A 21,580-nucleotide genomic window follows, 5' to 3' on the forward strand; every position below is an offset into this window, starting at 1 on the left:
GTTTATAGATTTGGACTGTGCTAAATATGCATTTATTTAGTGCCAATCCTAGCCATGGGTGTTGCAATGTGACCTGGAAGTATAGGAATCCTGAAACTGTGCCTTCAAACACTATTAGTGGAAAACTAGTGAATTCACTGAAAGGCTCTAGACAATACACTCGATCCATTCTCCTATGTCGCCATGTTTTTGCTTCATCTTTATGTGGTATTTTGGACTATGCTGTAATTTATATACTAAAGGTACACACGTTATCATGTTTAATTAACTTGTTTGAAACATGTCCATATGGTAGAGTATTTAAGGCAAATATGCAACTCTAGCACATCCATTTGTTAGCATTTAACAGAAGGTTAAAGAAAAGTTATATTATTGGCTAGGTACCAGTTACTCTAGGTTTAATTAGTATTGTCATTGCGACAGTGATCAGACAAACAAAAGCTACTCATGAAGTAATTGCAAGACACATTTTTTCCAGGCCTGACCAAGACCAGGAATCTAAGGGGCAAGACAAGATCTTCAACATTATAGTGTACTGCTTTAGTGCTATTTTACATGCAGGAAATGCTGCCCCATGGTTTAATGCCTTTCTGTCTTTTGTGTGTCTCAGACTGGCCTGATTCAAATGGGAGATGAGACACTGTTTATCAAGCCCGTTCATCAGGAACTAGAGTCTTTCTCGGGTGGAGAACACAAAGTCATCAGACAAAAACGTTCTTCTGACAAAACGTCCCGGTCCACACAAGACAGCCCAAAACACTGCCAAGTCATCCAAGGTGAGCATCCTATATAAGATATTGTTTTTTTTTTTTTCATAACTACATCTTTCTGTCCTTCCAGTATAAATGTAGTATCTTTGATTTCCTCAATAATGAAAGGAAACACAGCCAATTACAAACAGTCTCAGTCACTGCACCTTTATTACAATCTTATGTTGAGATATCCTCGATTTATGCAGAGTAGATCTGATGTAGTAAAAAAACATTTAACTTGAAATGATGAATGGGTTCAGTACATGCCTTTGACCAACCGTGTGGCATAGACCCAGTTTTGTCAAAGTAAATGTTGAGCTTGACCAGCTTTACTCTAAATGCTGTAATAACATGTCTTCTTTATTTGAATGAAAATTTTCCAGACATAGACAGTTGGCTACATGTATATCATTGTATAGTCAGTGCTGATTCTCAGTATTGTACAAGAATTTAAAGCAAAAACAAATAACAAATCAGTCAAATAGCCATTATTCATAACCCCAGTCTTAGCTTTATAAATGGTTTTCCAGCTTTATGTCAGTACAAAAATCACGAACAGACAGAACAAATATTTTGCTCATTTCTCCCCAAACCCTGCTTTCGAAAACTACGAATTTTTAAGATTATATGCATGACATCACAGTTAAACTTTCCATAAATTTTCCACAATTTTTTTGGCAACACAATTTCATATTAGACCATTTACCAAAATTGCTTTGATACTTACTTAGATTGAAAGTTGGGCAAGGGTCACTGTGCATCTGACCTATACTGCAACTCCAGGTGCAAGATGGGACATTTTGTATGGGCAATTTAGTGTAGCCGATCTGTCTACCTGCATGATTCTGGAAAGTGTGAAAAAGGCAGAGAACCTGGAGAAAACTCACTCATACACGAGAAGAACATGCAGAACTCCATGCAGAGAGTAACACGAGCTCTGGAGCTGTGAGGCAGCAGTACTACCTGCTGTGACACCATGCCATAGACACTTATCATTATTTAAAGGCTTTACCTAGCAGACATTGACGTTTCAGACTTTTGACAAACGTTCAGTGTTTGAGAGAAGTGCAGACAGGAACGGTAGCCAACTAAAACACAATAACTGGAATGTTCGGTTTCACATCAGCACTTGTGTGAAGTTTACGTGCAACACTACTTTCTCCTGTTCACTGCCTTTGATTTAGTCGACCATTCGGCTTGCACCAAGAAACATACCATGAAGCGCACCCTTACTGTTTCATAACCAGCTCTTAATTTTCACAGAACCAACCACCTGAAGGGGCACCAGCCACCTGAGCATTGGCAACATGTGTGAATAAATTCTTTCCATACGTCCATATCAGGACTTCAAGTAACCAGAACCTAGAAAAAAAAGAAATGGAAATTGGGGGAATGAAAGAAAGACGGGATCAGAGCCAGTTGTATGTCTGGGGATCTTGAAGGCTGAGTGGGGTCTGTGTGATTGTGTGCAAATGTGGTTGGACTTAACTGCGCTGCAGTGAAACTCCAGGTGCTTTAGCCATTCTGCTCTAACCAGCACCTGGCGTCTACGGAGAGGCACGAGAAGACAAAAATTGGGGAGGGGGGACTATTTCCTCTCCTTTCTCGTATGTTCCAGGCTGTTTCAAGACTATGCCAGAATTTCTTATCTCCTCCCTGTCTCTCTCTTTTTCTCTCTCTCATCTGCCTATGTGTTGAAAAGTTGTGAGCGAACTGCATCCCTGAAACCCCCACCACTACCAAACCACACTATCCCTGGAGAAAGATACCGACTGAGACAGACTGTATATCCATTAAACTTTGTTTCCTTAGTACTTCAGAGGCTTCCCGATGCATACACACACACACACACACGGTCTGGATGTGTAAGGGAAGCTCATGTTACACCGAGGACAGAGTGGGAGTGTTAAAAGCAACAGAAGGAGGCGATCTGTGGCTCTTGCCTTCTCCTCTCACAATCTCTTCCATCTGGGCCGGTGAAATACGGCTGCATTGACACACCGGTCGCATTGGAACGTTGTTGTGTAATCTGTAGAAAAGGGCGCACTTGATCCGCAAGTCAGGAAGCATAAATCTGAAAACAACAAAAGTAAAATGGCAGTCCATTCATTTACATTTTTATTCACTTGCCAGATGCTTTTATCTGGAGCAACGTATACATAAAGCAGGATGTGATCCAAGCATGAAGCCTAACTGAGGGATACAAATCTTGCTCATGAACCCAAAACAGGCTCTTAGGTGGATATGGGATTGGAAGTCCCAACCTTTCGGGTCACTGGTGCGGATATACCCTCCATAACCCTGTTTGCCTTTGGTGTTGTTGTATTCCCACTATGAATGGAACGGGAGGAGACTGGTCATTTAAACAAACCGAAAGACTGACTGGAACGAGATGCCGACTGGGATCAAAGAGGATGAAAGGGGTGTGGTATTTCTCCAGCAGACCCAAGAGAAGCAACATACTCACCCTTTGCCTGAAGGAGATGGAGTGGACCTTGCACAATTAGGTGTGTCTGCTTTAGCCACAAAGTCTGGTCAATGAGCTTGAAATACACTATATACAAAAAAGGCTTGCTGGTTTATTCTTTCTGATTCCACAAGACCTTGTCTGAATCCTGTTTATGTGGAAATACAACTAAAACCAATTAAAAATGAGCAGAAGAGAACAGGAAGTTGGGTTGTGTAGTTTTGGTGCAAAACTAAGAAGGAAAAGTAGAGAGAATGGTTTAGGTGTGGAAAGTGCATTTGTAATTATTCATTTGACAACTGACTTGACAAGTGATGTGTAATCCAGTCCAAGCTTTGAGCTGAAGAGTTCAGGGTCTCTGAATGGTCTAGAAGAACATTCCTGTCCCTGGCTAATATTGTAGCAGGAGAAGCAGGTGAAACAGTCAAATAGTGATGAAAAAGTGGATAAATATGAACGTTTCTGAGAGGAGATTCAGAAAAGTTGCAGGTTAATGGGGCTTCTATTTCATTTCTTCACCATCGTACCAAATGTCCATGTCCATTGCGGTATGGAAGCTTAGTGATGACTTGGACTACTGATCGGAAGGTTGTGAGTTCGAATCCCAGGTACACTAAGCTGCCACTGCTGGGTCCCTGAGCAAGGCTAACTCGCAATTGCTCAGTTGTACCCAATCAAATAAATTGTAAGTCACTCTGGATGAGGGTGTCTGCCAAATGCCAGAAATGTAAATGTCTTAGTCATTACCAGTTTCAGCCTTATTGTCTACCATGTCCTTTCTGACAGTCTGGGGGAGTGAGGGCTAACAAGTGTTTCCTCGAAACGTAATGCTGGCCCGTCATTGGTCTGACCCATAAACAACTTACTAGAATTGTTAAATGTGCTTGGTCGAGAGTGATTGTCCTATTCTGTTTACACATGAATAGATAGAAATTAATGGTTGGCTAGCTTCACATTGAAGAAAGAAGTAGACGCAAACAAATCCATCCTTTTCACCAAGAAAGTGAGGACAGTCAGGGTTCTTTGGACTCCCTGGCCATGGATGTCTGTGGTAATCCCCTGGGTGACAGGTTCAGCATTAGGGAGACCAAAGTGCAAGTAATTTTGGGGCATTCCATGATGAGTTTGGGAACCAGTCAAAGTGTCAATCAAGTGGAAGGTTTATATTTAACATCTCCTGAAAAATAAGCTCCCCAGACCAAAATACGACACATCCTATAAGAACTAGGCATTTTTGTCAATAGGTGCTGGATGATTGTAACATAGTATAATGAATGGTCAGGCCAGACTCTCAGGTTGTGTTCTGTGCTTCATGTTCGAACAGAACACATCACTGACATTTCCACATTCTAGGACAGCAACTGTCAAGTGTGTCAGGGCCAGATTTGTGTGACTTGTTGGAGAAACATGTTGGCACCCTTGTACATTTTGGCCTACAAAATCACAAGAATCTGGTGGCATGAGCTGTTTGGCGCTATCATTAGGGTGAGATGAGGGTAGTCAAGAAGTGACACATCAATTTTTTTAAGGATCTTATTCACAGTTCAGACATGCCTCTTTCTCAAAAACTGTGTATCTCAAAGAAAAAAATCGAATATAGTGAAAGTCATAACAAAGGAATTCATGGCAGTGTTATTTAAATGATAATAGCTACTTGTATGTAGCATAGAACTGAGGATTTTATGGGTTAAATACCTTAAAATATCTTATGGTTTGGGGTTTACAAATGAATGAATTAATTTCAAGAGAAAGGGCATATCTCAGATTTGGTTTAAAAATACTTTGCTACAATGATCCCTACAATTAATCTTTGTTTTTATCTGGCATACAGATATCTATCTTGTGTAGTCACAGCTGTGGGTAATAGATCCAACATATTTGTGATGGAGCTGGAGGCTGGGTTTTGTGATTTGAATCACTATGAGCTGCGGTCTGCCTCCGAACCAGACGGAATCCCAAAAATGTTGGAACTTTTCTCCGACTTACCCTCATGAAAATCCAGAACAACTTCCAATTCATCACCGCCCATTCCTTTTCCTTTCAGCTCGCTCTCTCTCTTCACGCCGACTTGGACATTTTTATTCCACTCACTGGCTTTTTGGCCTTCAAATAGCAGACGTGCACGCACACAGGCATGCGTTACGGAAGCTGGAGCAGGATTGCGGTATGAAGTGCACATTCCCCATTTTTGCGCAGAAGTCCATATTCAAGCAAGGTTCACGGGTTCAGTTTTTCCCTACTTTAAACACACCTGATCAACTAATTATAATGTTTTTCATGAGGTGGATCAGGTTTGGGAAAACGTTGCAAGGCAGTGTGTCCTCAGGACTGAAGTTAAGAACACTTGATTTAGAGTCAAGCACCCGGTGTAACTGTCAGCCAAAGGACTCTTAAGAAACACAGACTTCCAATAGATGTAACTTCCAAGATGTATTCCAACACACACACCATGTATTTCACATTCTTATTTTTCTCAAAGTTATTTTTCTAATTCAGATTTTCTGTTATTCTTTTTTTTTTAAACTGTATTTAGGCTGTGATTACAAATTTAGCATGCTGAACTAATGATAGCGGCAGTGCTAATAAGGTGGAGCTGAGCTAATAAAGTACATACCTAAGCAAACACAGTGCTCAATAGACCACAAAGTAATTCTAACGAAGTGCTGAGCTAACAAAAGTCATTAAGTTATTAAAAAAAACAGCAGGATATTGTTGCACGGAAGCAAAGCAGGATTTCTGTGAAAATTGAGAAGCTACACTTGCTCAAAATATTTACATGATTTTTCAAGTGCATTATCCAGGTACTTAAAGTGCAGTCCTTCCTCTTGTCGGAGTGAAAATGTACTCTTTATCCAGCAAAATTTTGTACAATATGTATGAATATGAGTATGCAATATGAGATACACCTCATAGTAGGCCAAAGAAATAGTTCTTCCAGGCATGGAAAAAAACAAACACACCTTACCATGATTAAAGGCAGCTGAGGCTATTCACAACTTATCAGATGGCAAAGATACAAGCTATTAGTCTACCTAAGTCTTAACAACAGTTTGCTTCACCCCTCCACACTGATAGGCTGGGGCTGAAAAGACTTTAACAACCTCAGAGCATTAGCCTGAAGGCACTCATCAGATCTGTTTACATTATAGTAATAATTCACAGTAATGAAGTGGTGTAAAGTAATTTGTTCAGATATCAAATGTTCTTAGCCGGGCTGATTCACTACATTTGTTGTACATTGTGTACATTACAATTTTTTTGTGGAACAATTGCTTTAAAAATAGGCCAGTATGATACAAAGTCCAAACGGAGCCATTGGTTTGAAAGCCATTGGTCTTAAGAAGCTTCAGGCAGACATTCAGCTGTGAGACGGCATTTGAAAGCCCTGCTTTTTATGATCGGTGGTATGATATGTAGTGTGGGTGGTGTGTGTTTGTCCTCTGTAGATAATGGGATCTTGTAGCTCGGGCATTGAGCAGGTGTGTACTGTACATGTGTTATGTGTTATCTCTCTGCCATCTGTGTGTATATGTGTTTATCAAATGACAAAATGTTAATTAAAAAAACACCCTGGTGCATTGGCAAGGGTGTGTTTCTTAAAAACAGCAGTTCTTAATCTTCGGGGATCCGCTCTCCTTCAAACCCAAACTCCCAGAAACACATACACACCTTGGTGAAGTGGCCACAAGATGAACATTAATTGTCATTCTAATAATATTGAACAACTTTTGCTACTTGTAAACACTTGCCACTTTTTTGTATTTGTGTGGCTGTAGGGAAGCGTAAGGACCGGCGATCTAAAAGCACAGAGGACGCTCGTGGGCGGAGAAACGCTATCCGGATGAGCGGAGAATACACTGTAGAGACGGTAGTGGTGGCCGACGCAGACATGGTGCAGTACCATGGAGCAGAGGCAGCGCAGCGCTTCCTGCTTACCGTCATGAACATGGTGGGTCTCACACATTCCCATACACGACTAAACACAAAATGTAGCTTTACTCCCATTTGTTCTTTTCGGAGACCCTGCATAATATACAGGATTTATAACAGAAAAACTATGAATGTAGATTTCTAAAGAAAGAACCAAAACAAGATTAAAACAAGATAATGTTTACTTATAATAAACTTACAAAATATTTTAAATATGAGCTCAAAGATTTTTTATTTTTTAAAACTTCTCATATGTATTAATTATTTCTAACATTATTTTTTTTGCCAATAAGAGAAACACTTATTTTTTAAACTTTCCTTCTTGTTGCTAAACAGATTTATAAATGCTAAGAATTATTTACTATATATTTGATGGTCGTTGAGTTCGGACAGAATTTTCTTGAACCACAGTCACAATTAGATTCCAAATTTACAGCCGTGGGTCAGATTAGGTCCGAACAGTCGGTCTGTGTTGTGGCCCAAATAAAGAATTATGACCTATAAAGAACCTTCATATGGCAGGGAGAGTTGCACAAGCAAGTCCAAATTTTAAAGCACATGTTTCTAAATGGCCGATAAATCAGTATAATCTTCAATCTTTGTTCTTTACTACACAAATCATGAAGAACTAAGGTAAACCGACACACACTTCCTCACGCCATTCCCCACGGCTGCTTGATTCAGTGCATTGAAAAGCAGAACTCTTCTTCCTTCACACACCAACCATATGTCGAACCCCTAAAGATTGCTATACCAGTGAAGTCATGGGTTTCTTCTGTTTCCAGGTGAATTTCTTTTTTGTGATTTTATGGTATAGTGAAATTAATTTCTAACAATCTGATAATGTTTATATATATATATATATATATATATATATATATATATATATATATATATATATAAATCTAGTGCATTCATAATAAATAAAAAAGATCTTGGATTGTCAGGCTTAACAGAGTGTCATGAGGCAGATGCTTGGAGGTTGGATGGATAGTGCGAAGGATTATTAACAAAATGCCACAAAATAGGAGCAGTCAAAATATTAGGAAAAAAGACAAAGGCAAACGATGCTGGCGAACAATCCAAAACGTCAGGAAAAGAGCAGAATCATTGAAACAGTCACATGTTAAACAGTTAGCATGATCCACATAGGCAAGGCAAATCTAAAACTGGGAACACAAAAAGTAAAAAAAAATAAATAAAGAGAAAAACAAGTAATGAAAGTAGCAATAGACAGGCTATGTAAAGTCACGAACATACAATAATGTATACTTTGTAAGGGTGTACTGAAACAAGGGTGCTTATGAAAGCACAAAATCAAACATACAACATTGGACACAGGTGGAAACGATCAGAACGATGTTACTGGGAGCGTTGGAGTGCAGGTAGTTACTGGGAGTTGGAGTCCATGGTGGCCATGTTCGTAGGCTGCTGTGAAAGAGTGAGTGATGTTGACAACAGAGTCTCTGTCTCTTCGAACATTTTGCGGATACACTCGAATGATAAATATAAAAAACCTGAAGTCAATTCTGATTCAGTTCAACTCAGTTCCTAATGAGCAAGCCAGAGGCGACAGTGGCATGGAAAAACTCCCTGAGAAAACACGATGAAGAAACCTTGAGAGAAACCAGACTCCGAAGGGAACCTTTCTTCATCTGAGTCTCACGGGGTAGTGGAAATATAAATCATTAGTGTACACAGATGTACAAGAGTTAAAGCAAACAGAACTAATTTTGCTGAAAGGATGTTCGGTGTGTGCATATTGTGAATAAGATTTGTGCTTGGGATAGTAACAGAGCTTCCTTTACGATTACAGCAGCAGTTTTTGAGTACAACTTTAGACTGTCCTAGTAAATACAGCAAGGGTGAGACCCGTGCAAACTGTTTTAGGGAAATGTGAATCTTTAGGGCTACCATATAGAGCAGCAGAAAGTGAGAAACTCCTGCTGTTGGATGGTCTCACATTATATGTGAATAGTAACACATCTAGGTGTTATATACTGCAGCTTCCATCCGGCCTGTTGTAAATGTCATGATAAACTGTGCCAGCCAGCACGGAGTGGATCAGTAACACTTAAGCTTAAGCACATCGAAGCTTATCTTAAGGTAATCTGCTTTCCCATGAACACACACCTGCAGCTCTGGCCAGACGAAGTGCCTTTGAAAGCGGTATGATGATGGCGCGAGAACAGAGAGGGAGTGAGTTCCTGAAGTTCAGGATTTCTACATCACACACTCTTTTACAAGTCCCTTGGCAAGCGCTTTAACCACTTTATCTGAGTTAGAGCTCAGCTTCCTTTACACACAGACACACACACACACACACACACACACTCACACACACACAGATTATACTCTCAATGACATAATGGCTTCAAGCTACAATAAGGGAATTGAATAATAGATTTTTTCTTTCTACGTCTTTGAAAGTGGAAGTGACCTTGAATTGGTCCATGCGGATTTTCAAAAGGCCATTAATCACTTTGGAATTGATTTCAATTGCAGTAAAGATTTGAAATGGCAGCAATTTGTTATCATTTCTAGTCCTTCATGAAATTCTGTCAAAATGAGGAAATATTACATTTGCTGTTTGGCCAAATAGTGTGATTCAGATGATAAGCTAGGCTTTTACTTTAGCAGAAGTATGTAGGATACAGCTAAATTAACTTTTTGGTCTAATTAACTATACTATACTATACTATACTATACTATACTATACTATACTATACTATACTATACTATACTATACTATACTATACTCTATTCTATGACCTGCCTTTTTTTTCATCATGCTCTAAAAATCCATTGGCTTTGTGTAGAGCTTTTAACAATGGACATTGTCACAGAGCAGCTTTACAGGAATATATACATTCAGGATATACATTTTATATTATAAAAAATAATTCTCCTTCTATAACTGTGTACTAAATGTTCAAAAAGTGGACTCGCATAATCAGGAGATTTATTCTTGTTATAACATGTCACTGTTCAAACATCAGACAGTGATGGAGACTTGAGAGCAAAAGTGTTTATTGCAATTGCAGTCCCAAACAACTCCATGGACTTTAAATGATACCATCCACAGCAAACCCCATGCATCTCCAAGCTGTCCATGTGGAGCCATTCTCAGCAGCAGCCTCCAGGTGAACCAGAAGTTGGGCAGATCCAGAGAGCAGAAGTGTTCAGGGTCGCTGTGTGTAAGAGATCTCTTACACACCCCGTGTCACAGTCGAAATTATGGTGCAGTTGGTGTGTAATCACTAGGCTAGTAGCCTTCTAGTGAAATAGCCATTACTCTGGAATTGAATGCAAAATGTACTTTATTAGTGATCGAGTTTGTTTATCTAATAAATCGTTAGATGAAAATGTTAATGTTGCTCATGGTGCTGTTTTCTTTACAAATATTAGTATGCCATGGGCATTATTGTTTTCCAGAGTGGAATCAGTGGATCAGTGCTAATGTATCAGTGTGATAAAATTCGGCTTCTGAACGTAATGGAACCCAGCATAATCTGGCCAAAAAATCAACATGGAATTTACTGACACCAGTCAATAAGTAATTGATATCAATGACCATTGCACAGATTTCTGTGGATTTGCTGTGCCAGGTGTCTAGTTTAAGCTTTAGTGTGAATTGTGGCTATAATCATGGCAAACAATTATAATTAACTGCAGCTTCACTTGCCGATTTATTAGATACACGATCTGTATACATGTCTGGGTATAATGATAAACTGGTCTGTATCATCCAATCATTTATTCATCTTCCTTCAGTGACTGCTTTATCCTGGTCAGGCTATGCTGATAGCACTGGAAGCGATGTGGGGATCCTGGATGCATCCTCCAGTCCACTGCAGAGCACCGTGAATACACACATTCATCACACACTCATTCACATCTAGGGGCAAAATCTAGAGTCACCAATCCACCTACCACTTCAGCTGGTTTTTGGGAGGTGGGACTAGGATGAAACTGGAAAAACCCACACAGAACACGTGGAGAACCTGATCAAACTTGGGATCCTTTGCACCACCACACTAACCTTTAGCATCCAAAATCTTCTCTTAAGGTGTGTGCGTATATAAGAGAACTGATCTCTCACACTCATACACACAAATATGTTTGCCTTACTCTCCTTGTCAGGACCTTCTACTGGAATAATTACAAATGCAACTATACCTAAACTAATCCTAACCTTGACTTCAGTACCCACAGTGAAAAAAAGCAATATGTAGTTAGTCAGATAATTAAAAAAAAAGATATTATGTATAGTTTATTTACAAATTCCCTGGTGATTCATCGTCAGGATCCTGTGCTCTCGCTGCCACAGCCTGGGATTGATTCCTGGGCAGTGAACCAACCCAGTCACTGAAGGGTTAACACTCAGTGCCGGTCCCAAGCCTGGATAAAATGGGATGGTTGCATCAGGAAGGGCGTCCTGCAAAAAACCTGTGCCAAAAATCAAATATGTGGATTGGCTGATCCACTGTGGTGAGCCAGAACAGAGAGCAGCCGGAGGATAACAACGTATTTATATTTAATTATTCAGTACATTTCATTGCTTATACTAAACTTTCTTTATACAGGTTTCTAATTACAGAACATGATCAGTTCACTAGTATTAATATAAACAAATTACATTGTGAAAGCTCATGAGCATGTGGCACTGATGCAAACTGCAACTATAGTAGTAAATTTAGGCAATTAAACCATTCATGGTAGAATAGAACACTGGTAATGTTTCTCTTACATTGTGGGTTCGATTCGGCTCAGGTGCTCCAGTCATTTTCGATGTTTGAACTCTTCAGACAGGTGGAACCTTTTGGCTCTTTTAGGTTTTTAAAAAGAAGCTGTAGTTTTCTTAAAACTACATGTTCCTGCCCTCGTGAGGGTATCTAATCCTCATCAAAATATAAAAACATACCCCTCCTTACTCACAAGCTTTCAACAGACTTTCTGCTGTCTTCCTCAAACACAAAGCAAAAATATCTTTTATTCAACTTTAATTTGAATGAATTCTGCTCAGATTCTTAATCTGGAACAGTAGTTTACTCTGACAGCCGTTCATCAGACAGAGGCGAATGTCATGCCAATGGATTCATCATTTCCATGCTGAGTTCTCCTCTTTCCAGCACCGGCTTGTCTCCTGAAGGCCTCCTCCGTAGCTCAGGCATTGTTCTCATGTCTTAGCCGAAAGAGGACGAGGCAGGGTGTGATTTAGCTCAGACCTTCACTCTTCCGCCCTCGGCTCTTTCACTCCTCATTGTACGAGAGCAACGAGGACACCGTTGTGGAAAATATCCCTCTTTTTCATGTAAATGCACTGATTTCAACTTTCTCCTTGAGGTCCTTCCTTTCCAGATGTTAATTCTTTATTTCTGTCTGCTCATCAGGCTACTTATTTGACCTTATAAATATTGCCAGCTGTGTCTCTTTTATCCATAGCTGTCAGGATGTTTTTTTATCTAATGCTTCTGTCATTGTATGAGGAAGATAAATCTTCTCTTCTCTTTTCTTTTCTTTTCTTTTCTTTTCTTTTCTTTTCTTTTCTTCTCTTCTCTTCTCTTCTCTTCTCTTCTCTTCTCTCCACTTCCTTTTCACTGTGGGTAAATTAGTTGAATGAGTAATATATTTAACACATATATTATTATTATCCCCCCTCCCCTCACTCTCTCTCTCCCCCTCTCTCTCTCAGGTGTATAACATGTTCCAGCACCAGAGTCTGGGAGTGAAGCTAAACGTCCGATTCACAAAACTGGTCCTCCTGCACTCCCGCCCAGTAAGTGCGACCTTTGTGACCCCTCCTGACAGACTTGAACCCGTGACCCTGCAATGCACTAAATCTTTCCATGGCAGCAATCCACCTTTCTTTCTGTTTTATTCTTGTCTTTAGGGTCTGTTCTGTGGTTTGCACTGGTGTGTGTGCGTGTGTGTTTCAGCCATTGATTTCCAGCCAACAAGTTCTAAAAAAACAAAACTGAAGACTAGAAAGCTTAATGTTGGATTAGTGAGCAGTTTTGATGAACACATTTTAAAACATTTAAATGTTTTGCTCCATTTCGCTAGTACCTAAGAAAGTGATTTCCTATATATGACTACCAGTCAGGGATGGTGAAGGGTATCACATGAACCCAGCCTGCTTACGCAAGACCAATCATGGAACAGCAGACCATGCTTGAAGGAGATTCCTGCTTGGTATTAATATGCTAAGAGATGGTCTTGCTTAAATAGTGTTGCTAATAAAGTGCTTATTATCTCCCACTTACCACATGCTGTACTGTCACATTGATTGGGTTGAGAACCAGATGTAAGATTTCTAATCTATTGGGAATGTTAGTGCTATAGCTGATGATGATTTTTTTTCCCAGTTTTATTGTGCACTTTGGTTCTAACTGGAAAAGGGAAGGCTAACATGTGCTTCTCTTGAGACATGTCACCAGCTAGATCTGCTGTTCCAAATGCACAGGGCAGCTAAACAAACTGTGCAGAGAGTGCTATTTGCCCAGTTCTGATTATATGATCTAACAGAAGCCACAAGGCAGGGGACAGATTAAAGCCATCTTTTAGTTATTCTTTGGCTGTTCAAGGGTTTGAACTCCTGATCATCTGACAATAGGGAGAAACCTTAGACAGATGGATGACTTGAAAGTTCAAGAAATGAATACCTCTGTTTTCTTGAAGCTGGAATTCTTGGGACTAAAAGAATAGAAGGCAGCTTTTCAGTGCTGTTTTTAACATGGATGTGTCAAGGTTCTCTCTCTCCTTTTCATTTTGATGGACCTACCATTGATGGTGACACGTTAAGGGCTGTTTCAATACTTCAATCACCTCAAGAGAAGTTTGTTAGATGATTCCTTGGAGGAATCAATGGAAATGCAAGAAGACAAGGAAATTGCTTAGTCTACATTGTTCAGGGAGGATATACATTCAAACTGAAACATATGCTTTTGATTACACCACCATGATGGGTGTCATACCTTAAGAGTGTGTCAGAGGTGAGAGAAGAGAATTTATGCATGAGTGGTGTAAAGATTTGTGTGTATGACTCCTTTCTCAGAATGTTATTCTTGCTAATAATGGTAATAATTTTATTAGCGTAATGGGAAGGAAATGACACTAAGCTAAAAATAGCAAGGTGTCTTTTGTGTTAAAGGATTTTGGAAACATGGAGCAACCAAGCGAGTACTGCCAATTGAATTGGATAGTCTGTTTGGATAGACTTTAAGTAAAGAACGATGTCTCTGTCCAATCCCATCTTTAGAAGAAGCTGAAGGTTGGCCACCACGGAGAGAAAACACTGGAGAGCTTCTGCCACTGGCAGCATGAAGAATTCGGAGGGGCTCGCTATTTAGGAAATAACCATGTCCCTGGAGGCAGAGATGATCCACCACCCATGGACGTTGCAGTACTAGTAACGAGGTAAATCTTTTTTTTCACCTTTTCACCATGCCCATCTCTGACCTCGCCTGAGGTCTTTCTGCTTTTTGAATGACATTTCTCATTTTTTCCTGACTTGTTCTCTCACTTTCCCCCTCATCATTTCACCTCTTTGATGCTCGGCCTCTGTCAGCACCAAGCTGCTTTTAGAGGATTAGAACACTTTTTTCCTCCCACCCTTCATTAAGCCCTAACATAATTCAAACCCTTCAGTAGGTCAGCCATGATGGTGCCTAATGAGCCTCTCATTTAGCAGTCCGTCAGCGGGGCAGGTTTGTTCCCAATCTTCCTCCTTCACCACTGCAGCCGCTCGCTTCTGGCAGCCAAAATAGTTTGCTCTTGGTGTCTCCCGGATTAGGTATTATTACCTTGTGATAATTTTGAGAGCGGCAGGAACAAAAAGGAATCCTTTTGTTGCGAACGAGGCGGTCATGTTAGCCTGTCAGATACTATCCGTCTTCCTGGGCCTGAGGATCCAGCGGGGGCAAACGGCGGTGGCAGACAGAGGGGGCTTTTGTTTCCACCTCCGCAAGGTTAAATACGATCCACTGCGTCCGGCATAAGGGCCTCACTGTGAGAGGATGCAGCACGCAGGATCAACATCTGTTGCAGCGCTAATGCCAGGAGGGCTCTGGGCAGCAGGAGTACGTCACAATGTCAAGGTGTACTTTCAGGTTTTCTCTCCTACACCGATATATCTACTGGCATTGCAGACAGAAATCCTCACAACTAATTATTATGGCCTTATACATCTCACACCATCTTGTTATTTATCGCTCAGAACAATATTATTAGACTTTGAAAAAAATGACGCTTATATTGGGCAAAAATAGTGTAACTCGAACCGTAGAGTTCGTCTTTGTGTGTAATTACCTCAGTGCAGCCTGTCATTTGAAATCAGAGATTATAATTGAAATATGCAGTACAGATGTACGAAGGGGGCACACCTACACTAATTTAGCCCAGATTTCTGGCTAAGCAGTGAAAACCAAAACAACAGGGTTAGTTTAGTACAATACATTTTAAAAGACTATGTCTTTTCCTCCAAAAGATCTTAGACATACATAACTAATTTAAATCATGGTGCAGATGAATGCCAGATGAACCACACAGAACAAATGAAAATGAAAATTCCTTCAACAATGATTTCTGAAATATATCACAACACATTTGTGGTGGACCTCAGCTGGTAAAACACTGATGTGAATATTTCCAGTGGTGACACGACAACATTGATTCGTCCCTCTCGAATCCTCCAAGTCGTCTATAAGATGAAGGGCTGTGCGTCTGCAGATTGGCGGAAGTGTCTCTGATTGGTGTGTCTTCATAAAGGAATCCCAAAAGAATGTCTTTCAAATGTTTCAAAATAGATATAAAACCATTCATTTTTTTATAATAAGGTTTTTGCAGTCATGTTAGCTCATCTTGCCCAGATTAACTAGCTTTAGCAGAGGACGATTTAAGCACCCCAGATCTCGTCAGGTCTCCAGTCTCAGCTGGTCAGGCTATTCAGATTTGATGGTTTTACGGCACTTTCAGACTGGTTTTAGCTGTTTGCATGTTTTTAAAGGAGATAAGATTTAAAAATCTTTTCAGAAACCTTGCTAAGTTAGCTTTTGTCAGCTAACTAGCTATCAGGGAAATGTATGCACATTTGTAAACATGACTTAAGATCCTCTCAGAGATCCTTTCATTTGAACTCATCCCAGCTGGTTGTTTAGAATAGGCAGGGATTGCCTTAGATAGTCGTTTTTTTATGTGCTTATTTGTGCTAGTTGGCTACCATTAGCATGGAGATTTGTAAACATTTGGAAGTATAACTCATAAATTCTCACAGAAGTCATTTTAGATACGCACGTCAACTGGATAGCTAGCACTGTAGCATTGCCCATGAAAATGACACTTAGGAATGTAATATATCTCATAGGAATCCTGTCATACATATTGGTAAATTGATAAACTGATCAACATAATTTGGTAAAGTGTATTTCAATTTCTGCTCCCTTGATTACCAATAAACACTAAACTTTCTGTAGATTTAAAAAATTCACGATTAGACCCAAGCCTGTGTGTGGAGGTTCAAAACAGTGTCTGACAAGGGACGAGCAAAAGGAAGTATATTCGCATTCATTCATAATGATGAGTTTTTATTTATTTATTTATTTGGAAAAAACAGTAGGCACTGCCTGGATGCCTCTCTACATCGTGAGGACGTGAATTTGTACACAGATGTGTTTGATTAATTAGTCAAGATTAATTAGTCAAAAGATTACCCCACTGTAATTTGCCTGTGGAGTTAGCATTCCTAGTTTTTCCTGGCCTGTAATTTTCATGTCATGTCACATGTCCATTGAAATTCTTATAAATAACAGTGTTTGTACTAAACAGTTTTGTAGCAGAAATGGAATACATAACATTGGTTTGTTTGTAAGAAAAGTTCAAGGCTACAGATTGAGTAGAGTAGTTTTACAAAGAATTTTTTAAGAATAGTTTAAATGGAATTTGATGATATGGTGTGTCAAAATTAAAATTATATATTCATCACATTCATGCGTAAGATGATTGCTGTTCTGTTAATACAAATGTTGTTCTTGTTGCCCTTCGGCTGCTCTCTGTTCGGGGTCGCCACAGCGGATCACCTGATCCACATATTTAATTTTGGCACAGGTTTTTATACCAGATGCCCTTCCTGATGTAACCCTCCCATTTTTTATCCAAGCTTGGGATCAGCACTGAAAGTTAACTCCTCAGTGTCTGGGTAAATAAACAAACCCAACCTGTGGTGGTAAGAGCACCGGATACTGCTGCTAGACCACCAGGAATTTGTTCTGTTAATACAAATCATTAGCAAAAAAATTCATTTCTTCCCCCTTTTTTTATATCTATACCCATCCAGATACATTTTGGTTGGTCTTTAGATTTTCTATAAACAAAACAAAAATGACATCTGATATTTTTATAATATACACCGAAAGGTGAAAATAGAGTATCGACTATCTTACTCCTGATTTAGACAGTCTCCCACCTCAGTCTGTAAGCTTTGAAGCTGTTTACTTTATTTATTTAGGTTATTTTTGTGTGGTAATCATGTCTGAGTAAATCTCCCACTAGGTGGATCCTTGTGGAGACAAGAGGTGATTATCTGAAAAGCCACTCAGATACACATGCACTTGTGATTGTGATGTGTTGGTCTTTTTCTCTTTAAATTGTTCATGAGGTCAAACGTGACTGGGATGTTAAAAAAACTGCCATCCACTGGTAATAGGGGGGCAAAATCCCTCCCCTGTTTCATTCTGAATCGGGGTGGGGCTCTTTAAAATTGTAAACACATTCATACACATGTTTATTGCAGAATATGTATTATGGTAATAAATGTATTTTCAAAGGCCGAATTTTGGCTGTTGCTCCCTCATTAACAGAGTATAGCAATAAATCTGTGCGAGAATGTGTTTACAATCTGAAAATACTTGGTTGAATCTCAACCCCTGTTCAGGGGGAAACAGGGGAGGGGTTTTGCCCTGCTATTATCACTTAATGGACACTTTTTAGCAGTCAGCACCCCACTTGCGTTTGATCTCATAAACAATTTAAAAGAGTAAAACACAGACACATCAGGATCACAAGTGCATCTGCGTCTGAGTGAGCATGGGCCTTATTTCATCTGATAAATACACCTTTATTGCCATAATACATTTTCTGTTGAACGAACAACTTTATTAACAGAGTACTGCAATAAATATTATTAAGAGCTGTAATTATACCAGATGCCAAAAAATGGACTTTGCACCTGTTTTGTGGTGTCCATGTTCATTGTCCATGTTCATTTCTTTGACAGTTCACACTCCATATGGAGAATATTAAGGTATTTTAGTATTTTCCTAGTCGACTAGGGAGAATGTATATTTCTAAATTTCCCCAAAAAAACGGTCATTTTTTCCATTTTCATTTTCCATTGCCATTATATTTTCAAAGTAAATGGTGGAATCAAACCCATGTCAGCTCTCTGAGATGCCCTAAGCATCTAAAATCTAAAGGCATTACCTTCAACTGCTAGAATTCTGTCTAAAGTTATCCAAACAGAGGTAAAAACATTGAAAGCCAACAGTGTCCCGAGAAATTTTATACCGGACTTGCGGCGATAAAATAATTCATTTGTTGACACTGATTGAAAATGTCTGATAAGTAGATTATTTTAATTCTGCCATCAGAATGATGCAGCGGTGTACTGGTTAATGAGGGTTAAGCAGGAAATTAGAAAGATCGACAGTTTTCATCATTAGTCTAGTATCCAAAGAATAAAATGTATTGTAATTTATTGTAAGATTTAAAAGAGTTTTACAAATCATTCATGCCCAGTAGCTCCTTGGATCTTGTCGTTGCTTGTTTCCTCATTATTCTCCATTTGTATTGCTAGTAGAACTGAAGTGGAGACCTTTAGTATGCTCCTGTCCAGCAGAACTTGCCAGGCCTCGTCACCTGTCAGTCAGTCTAACATCAGAGATCAAAATAAGATTTTGGTTGAGTCAAATTACAGGGTTGGAGTGTACCACTGCTGCCCACTTGCAGCATGACCTTGCCAAGGAGAATTACAAGGGGAAGCAGCACAGACAGATTTAGCTTCACACCATCTGTGGCTCTGGAGACATTGATGCTGGTGGATGGAATATGACAGTCTAAAGCATACAAGTGCTTTTTAGCTTCCTGCTCCTACTCCTCCTTTTCTTCCTCATGGTGCCATCTCAAACCCACTAATTATAGGGCTTAAAGACCACCACAAATTTCAGTTCATGCCAACATTTTTAATGTTTTGTTGACAGTGTTTCTGTAAGCAGCATAGGAAAGAGGAAGGTCAAACCTCAGTGGAACTCTGGCTTAATGTGCGGTAGTGTTGTCCTGGTTGCCGGCGAGAAGGAAAACAGCCCGGATTTAAGACCATCTCGGATGTCAAATGTTTTTGAGAGGGAGATGCGCTGTCTGGTATTGATTTGGCAACTCAAAGCAATGCAGCCTTTGGATCTGTTTGAAAGCTGTCTGATGGATGAAGGGAGTTAAGGGGGTGAGGGGCCATCGCTCTCTTCTTAGCAAGTTTCTGGATTGTATCCAGACCTGGCTTGGGTCCCAGTAGAGGTGCCTGCCTATCGCTTAAAAATTCTCGCTCTCTTTCTATTTCTATCTCTTTTTGTGTCGGCATAGCTTCCCCTCCGGCCTGGTCGTGGTCATGTGGTGTTTCAAGATGATGACGTGAAGCTGTTGACACCTCGTTCTGTCACGGGGCGGCAGGTCGTGGGAAAATGGTGCCCTCAGAAGCGTCCGTTATTTCACACACCACTTTCGCTCTCTTTGTTCTGAGGGAATTAAGCTAATTCTCAGTCTAAAGACTTTAGATTTATAGCACCACCATGCTAGCATGGACATCAGGGTGGGAAATTGAGGATACAGATGAGAAGTCTGGTTAGTATATTCAAGTTTATTATGTATTTTTGGAGGTTTGTCATGAAAAACTGGCAGCTGGCTTCAAATGTTGCTGTCTATAACTTTTCTCTTTTCTTGTAACCTGTACTATTTAAATATTTCAGATCAACCTCAAACAGAAAATGGAAGTAATTCATATTGATTAAATGTCTGTTGCTGTCAGACATCTCACTGAGGCCATGGAAGCATTCTTAATTGAATCTTTTTACTTATGTTTTTTTAACTGTCAGGCCCTAACAAGAAATCGCTCCAGCAGATGCATTAGCTAAAGAAAACACTCTTAGTGAGCTAGTTAACGCAGTGTTAATGACCATAACCCCTGTCTCATTGCATACATTCCTGCTTTTAAGTCTGCTTGACAGATCCGATAACATCCAGTCTGTTTCTGTCTCCTTCTTGTATTTTTTCAGGACAGATTTTTGTGTCCACAAAGACGAGCCCTGTGACACTGTTGGTGAGTAACTGCATTACATGATTCTCAGTTAATTTCTTAAAAAAGTGTCACTGTGCTCAGAAGCTCTTGAAGTAAGACAACCAAAACTATTATGTTGTCTTAAGTGCAGTACCAGACTTGTATGAGTTATGGGGAATAGATAAGCAGTGGTGGTAGGAAGGCTGTAAAATTTATTAACAAGTAAAATCTTAAAAATGCTGCAAGGTCCAGTGTTGTGGTTGCCTGGAAACCTTGTTGTATAGACTAAATATTAGTATAAATCATGATGTAATAATGGAATGTAATGCATGTCTTACTAGGTAAGTGCATTAATACAGTCTAAGGGAAACAAGTATACGATCATCATGCAGTAGCATAATGTTGTCACTAGACTGAATTAAAGTCCTTTTATAGTGAAACCATGTACAGAACATTGTTAAAGGCTCTACCAGGGTTGCCATAAAACCGATTTGGTTAGACTAAGCTGTTTATTTTTCCTAAGCATGGACTAAAACTGAATAGTTTAGCAATCCTGAAACACAGATACACTGATATATTGGTCCCTGTTTATCAAATCTGTTCATAAATCTGTTCATTTATCAATTTCATGTCTAGGTGCAAATTTGAGCACAACATTTAACAAATCTGATAAAATCCTCAAGTGCAGTCAAACAATCAAAGTCAGCATCAGTGTCATCAGTACATCAGCACTGTAAGTACAATAGCTAGGAAAACAGCAGGTATAAATGAAAGTGTTGTTGATAATCACATTTGCACATGTGGGAATCTCATATCTCTATAATAAGGTTTAGTGTAATTTGCTAATGTGAATCAGAGCAACAGTCATTTGCTTTATTATGGAGCTCATTAGTCCTTCAGTTGAGTAACTGGCACATTTGCATACATGAGGCACCATGACGCACTAACCTGGATGCCTTGGACAGATGAACCGCATGCCTAGGGTATTTAAAGATGCTTGGGTATCATCAGATTTTTTTTTTTTATCTACCTGATAGCAAGATAATTTTCTATCCCTGATTTTTTTAAAAGCATGTTCTTGTGTTTAAATGCGATGGTCTGGAGTCCAAA

The 21,580-nt window shown here is 39.5% G+C and overlaps 1 protein-coding gene across 4 annotated transcripts in view; it reads left to right on the forward strand.

Annotated features, from left to right (window-relative positions):
• The window catches only part of adamts17 (ADAM metallopeptidase with thrombospondin type 1 motif, 17), a 145,995-nt gene that overhangs the window by 13,773 nt on the left and 110,642 nt on the right, over positions 1 to 21,580 (forward strand). For all 4 annotated transcript variants that reach the window (XM_058401858.1, XM_058401857.1, XM_058401856.1 and 1 more), the window contains exons 3-7: positions 611 to 776; positions 6,996 to 7,168; positions 12,845 to 12,928; positions 14,411 to 14,568; positions 20,469 to 20,512. In XM_058401858.1, the coding sequence (XP_058257841.1) occupies positions 611 to 776; positions 6,996 to 7,168; positions 12,845 to 12,928; positions 14,411 to 14,568; positions 20,469 to 20,512 (625 nt within the window). The remainder of the gene's footprint in view (positions 1 to 610; positions 777 to 6,995; positions 7,169 to 12,844; positions 12,929 to 14,410; positions 14,569 to 20,468; positions 20,513 to 21,580) is intronic.

Source organism: Hemibagrus wyckioides, linkage group LG10, assembly GCF_019097595.1.
Source record: "Hemibagrus wyckioides isolate EC202008001 linkage group LG10, SWU_Hwy_1.0, whole genome shotgun sequence".
Lineage (NCBI taxonomy): Eukaryota > Metazoa > Chordata > Actinopteri > Siluriformes > Bagridae > Hemibagrus > Hemibagrus wyckioides.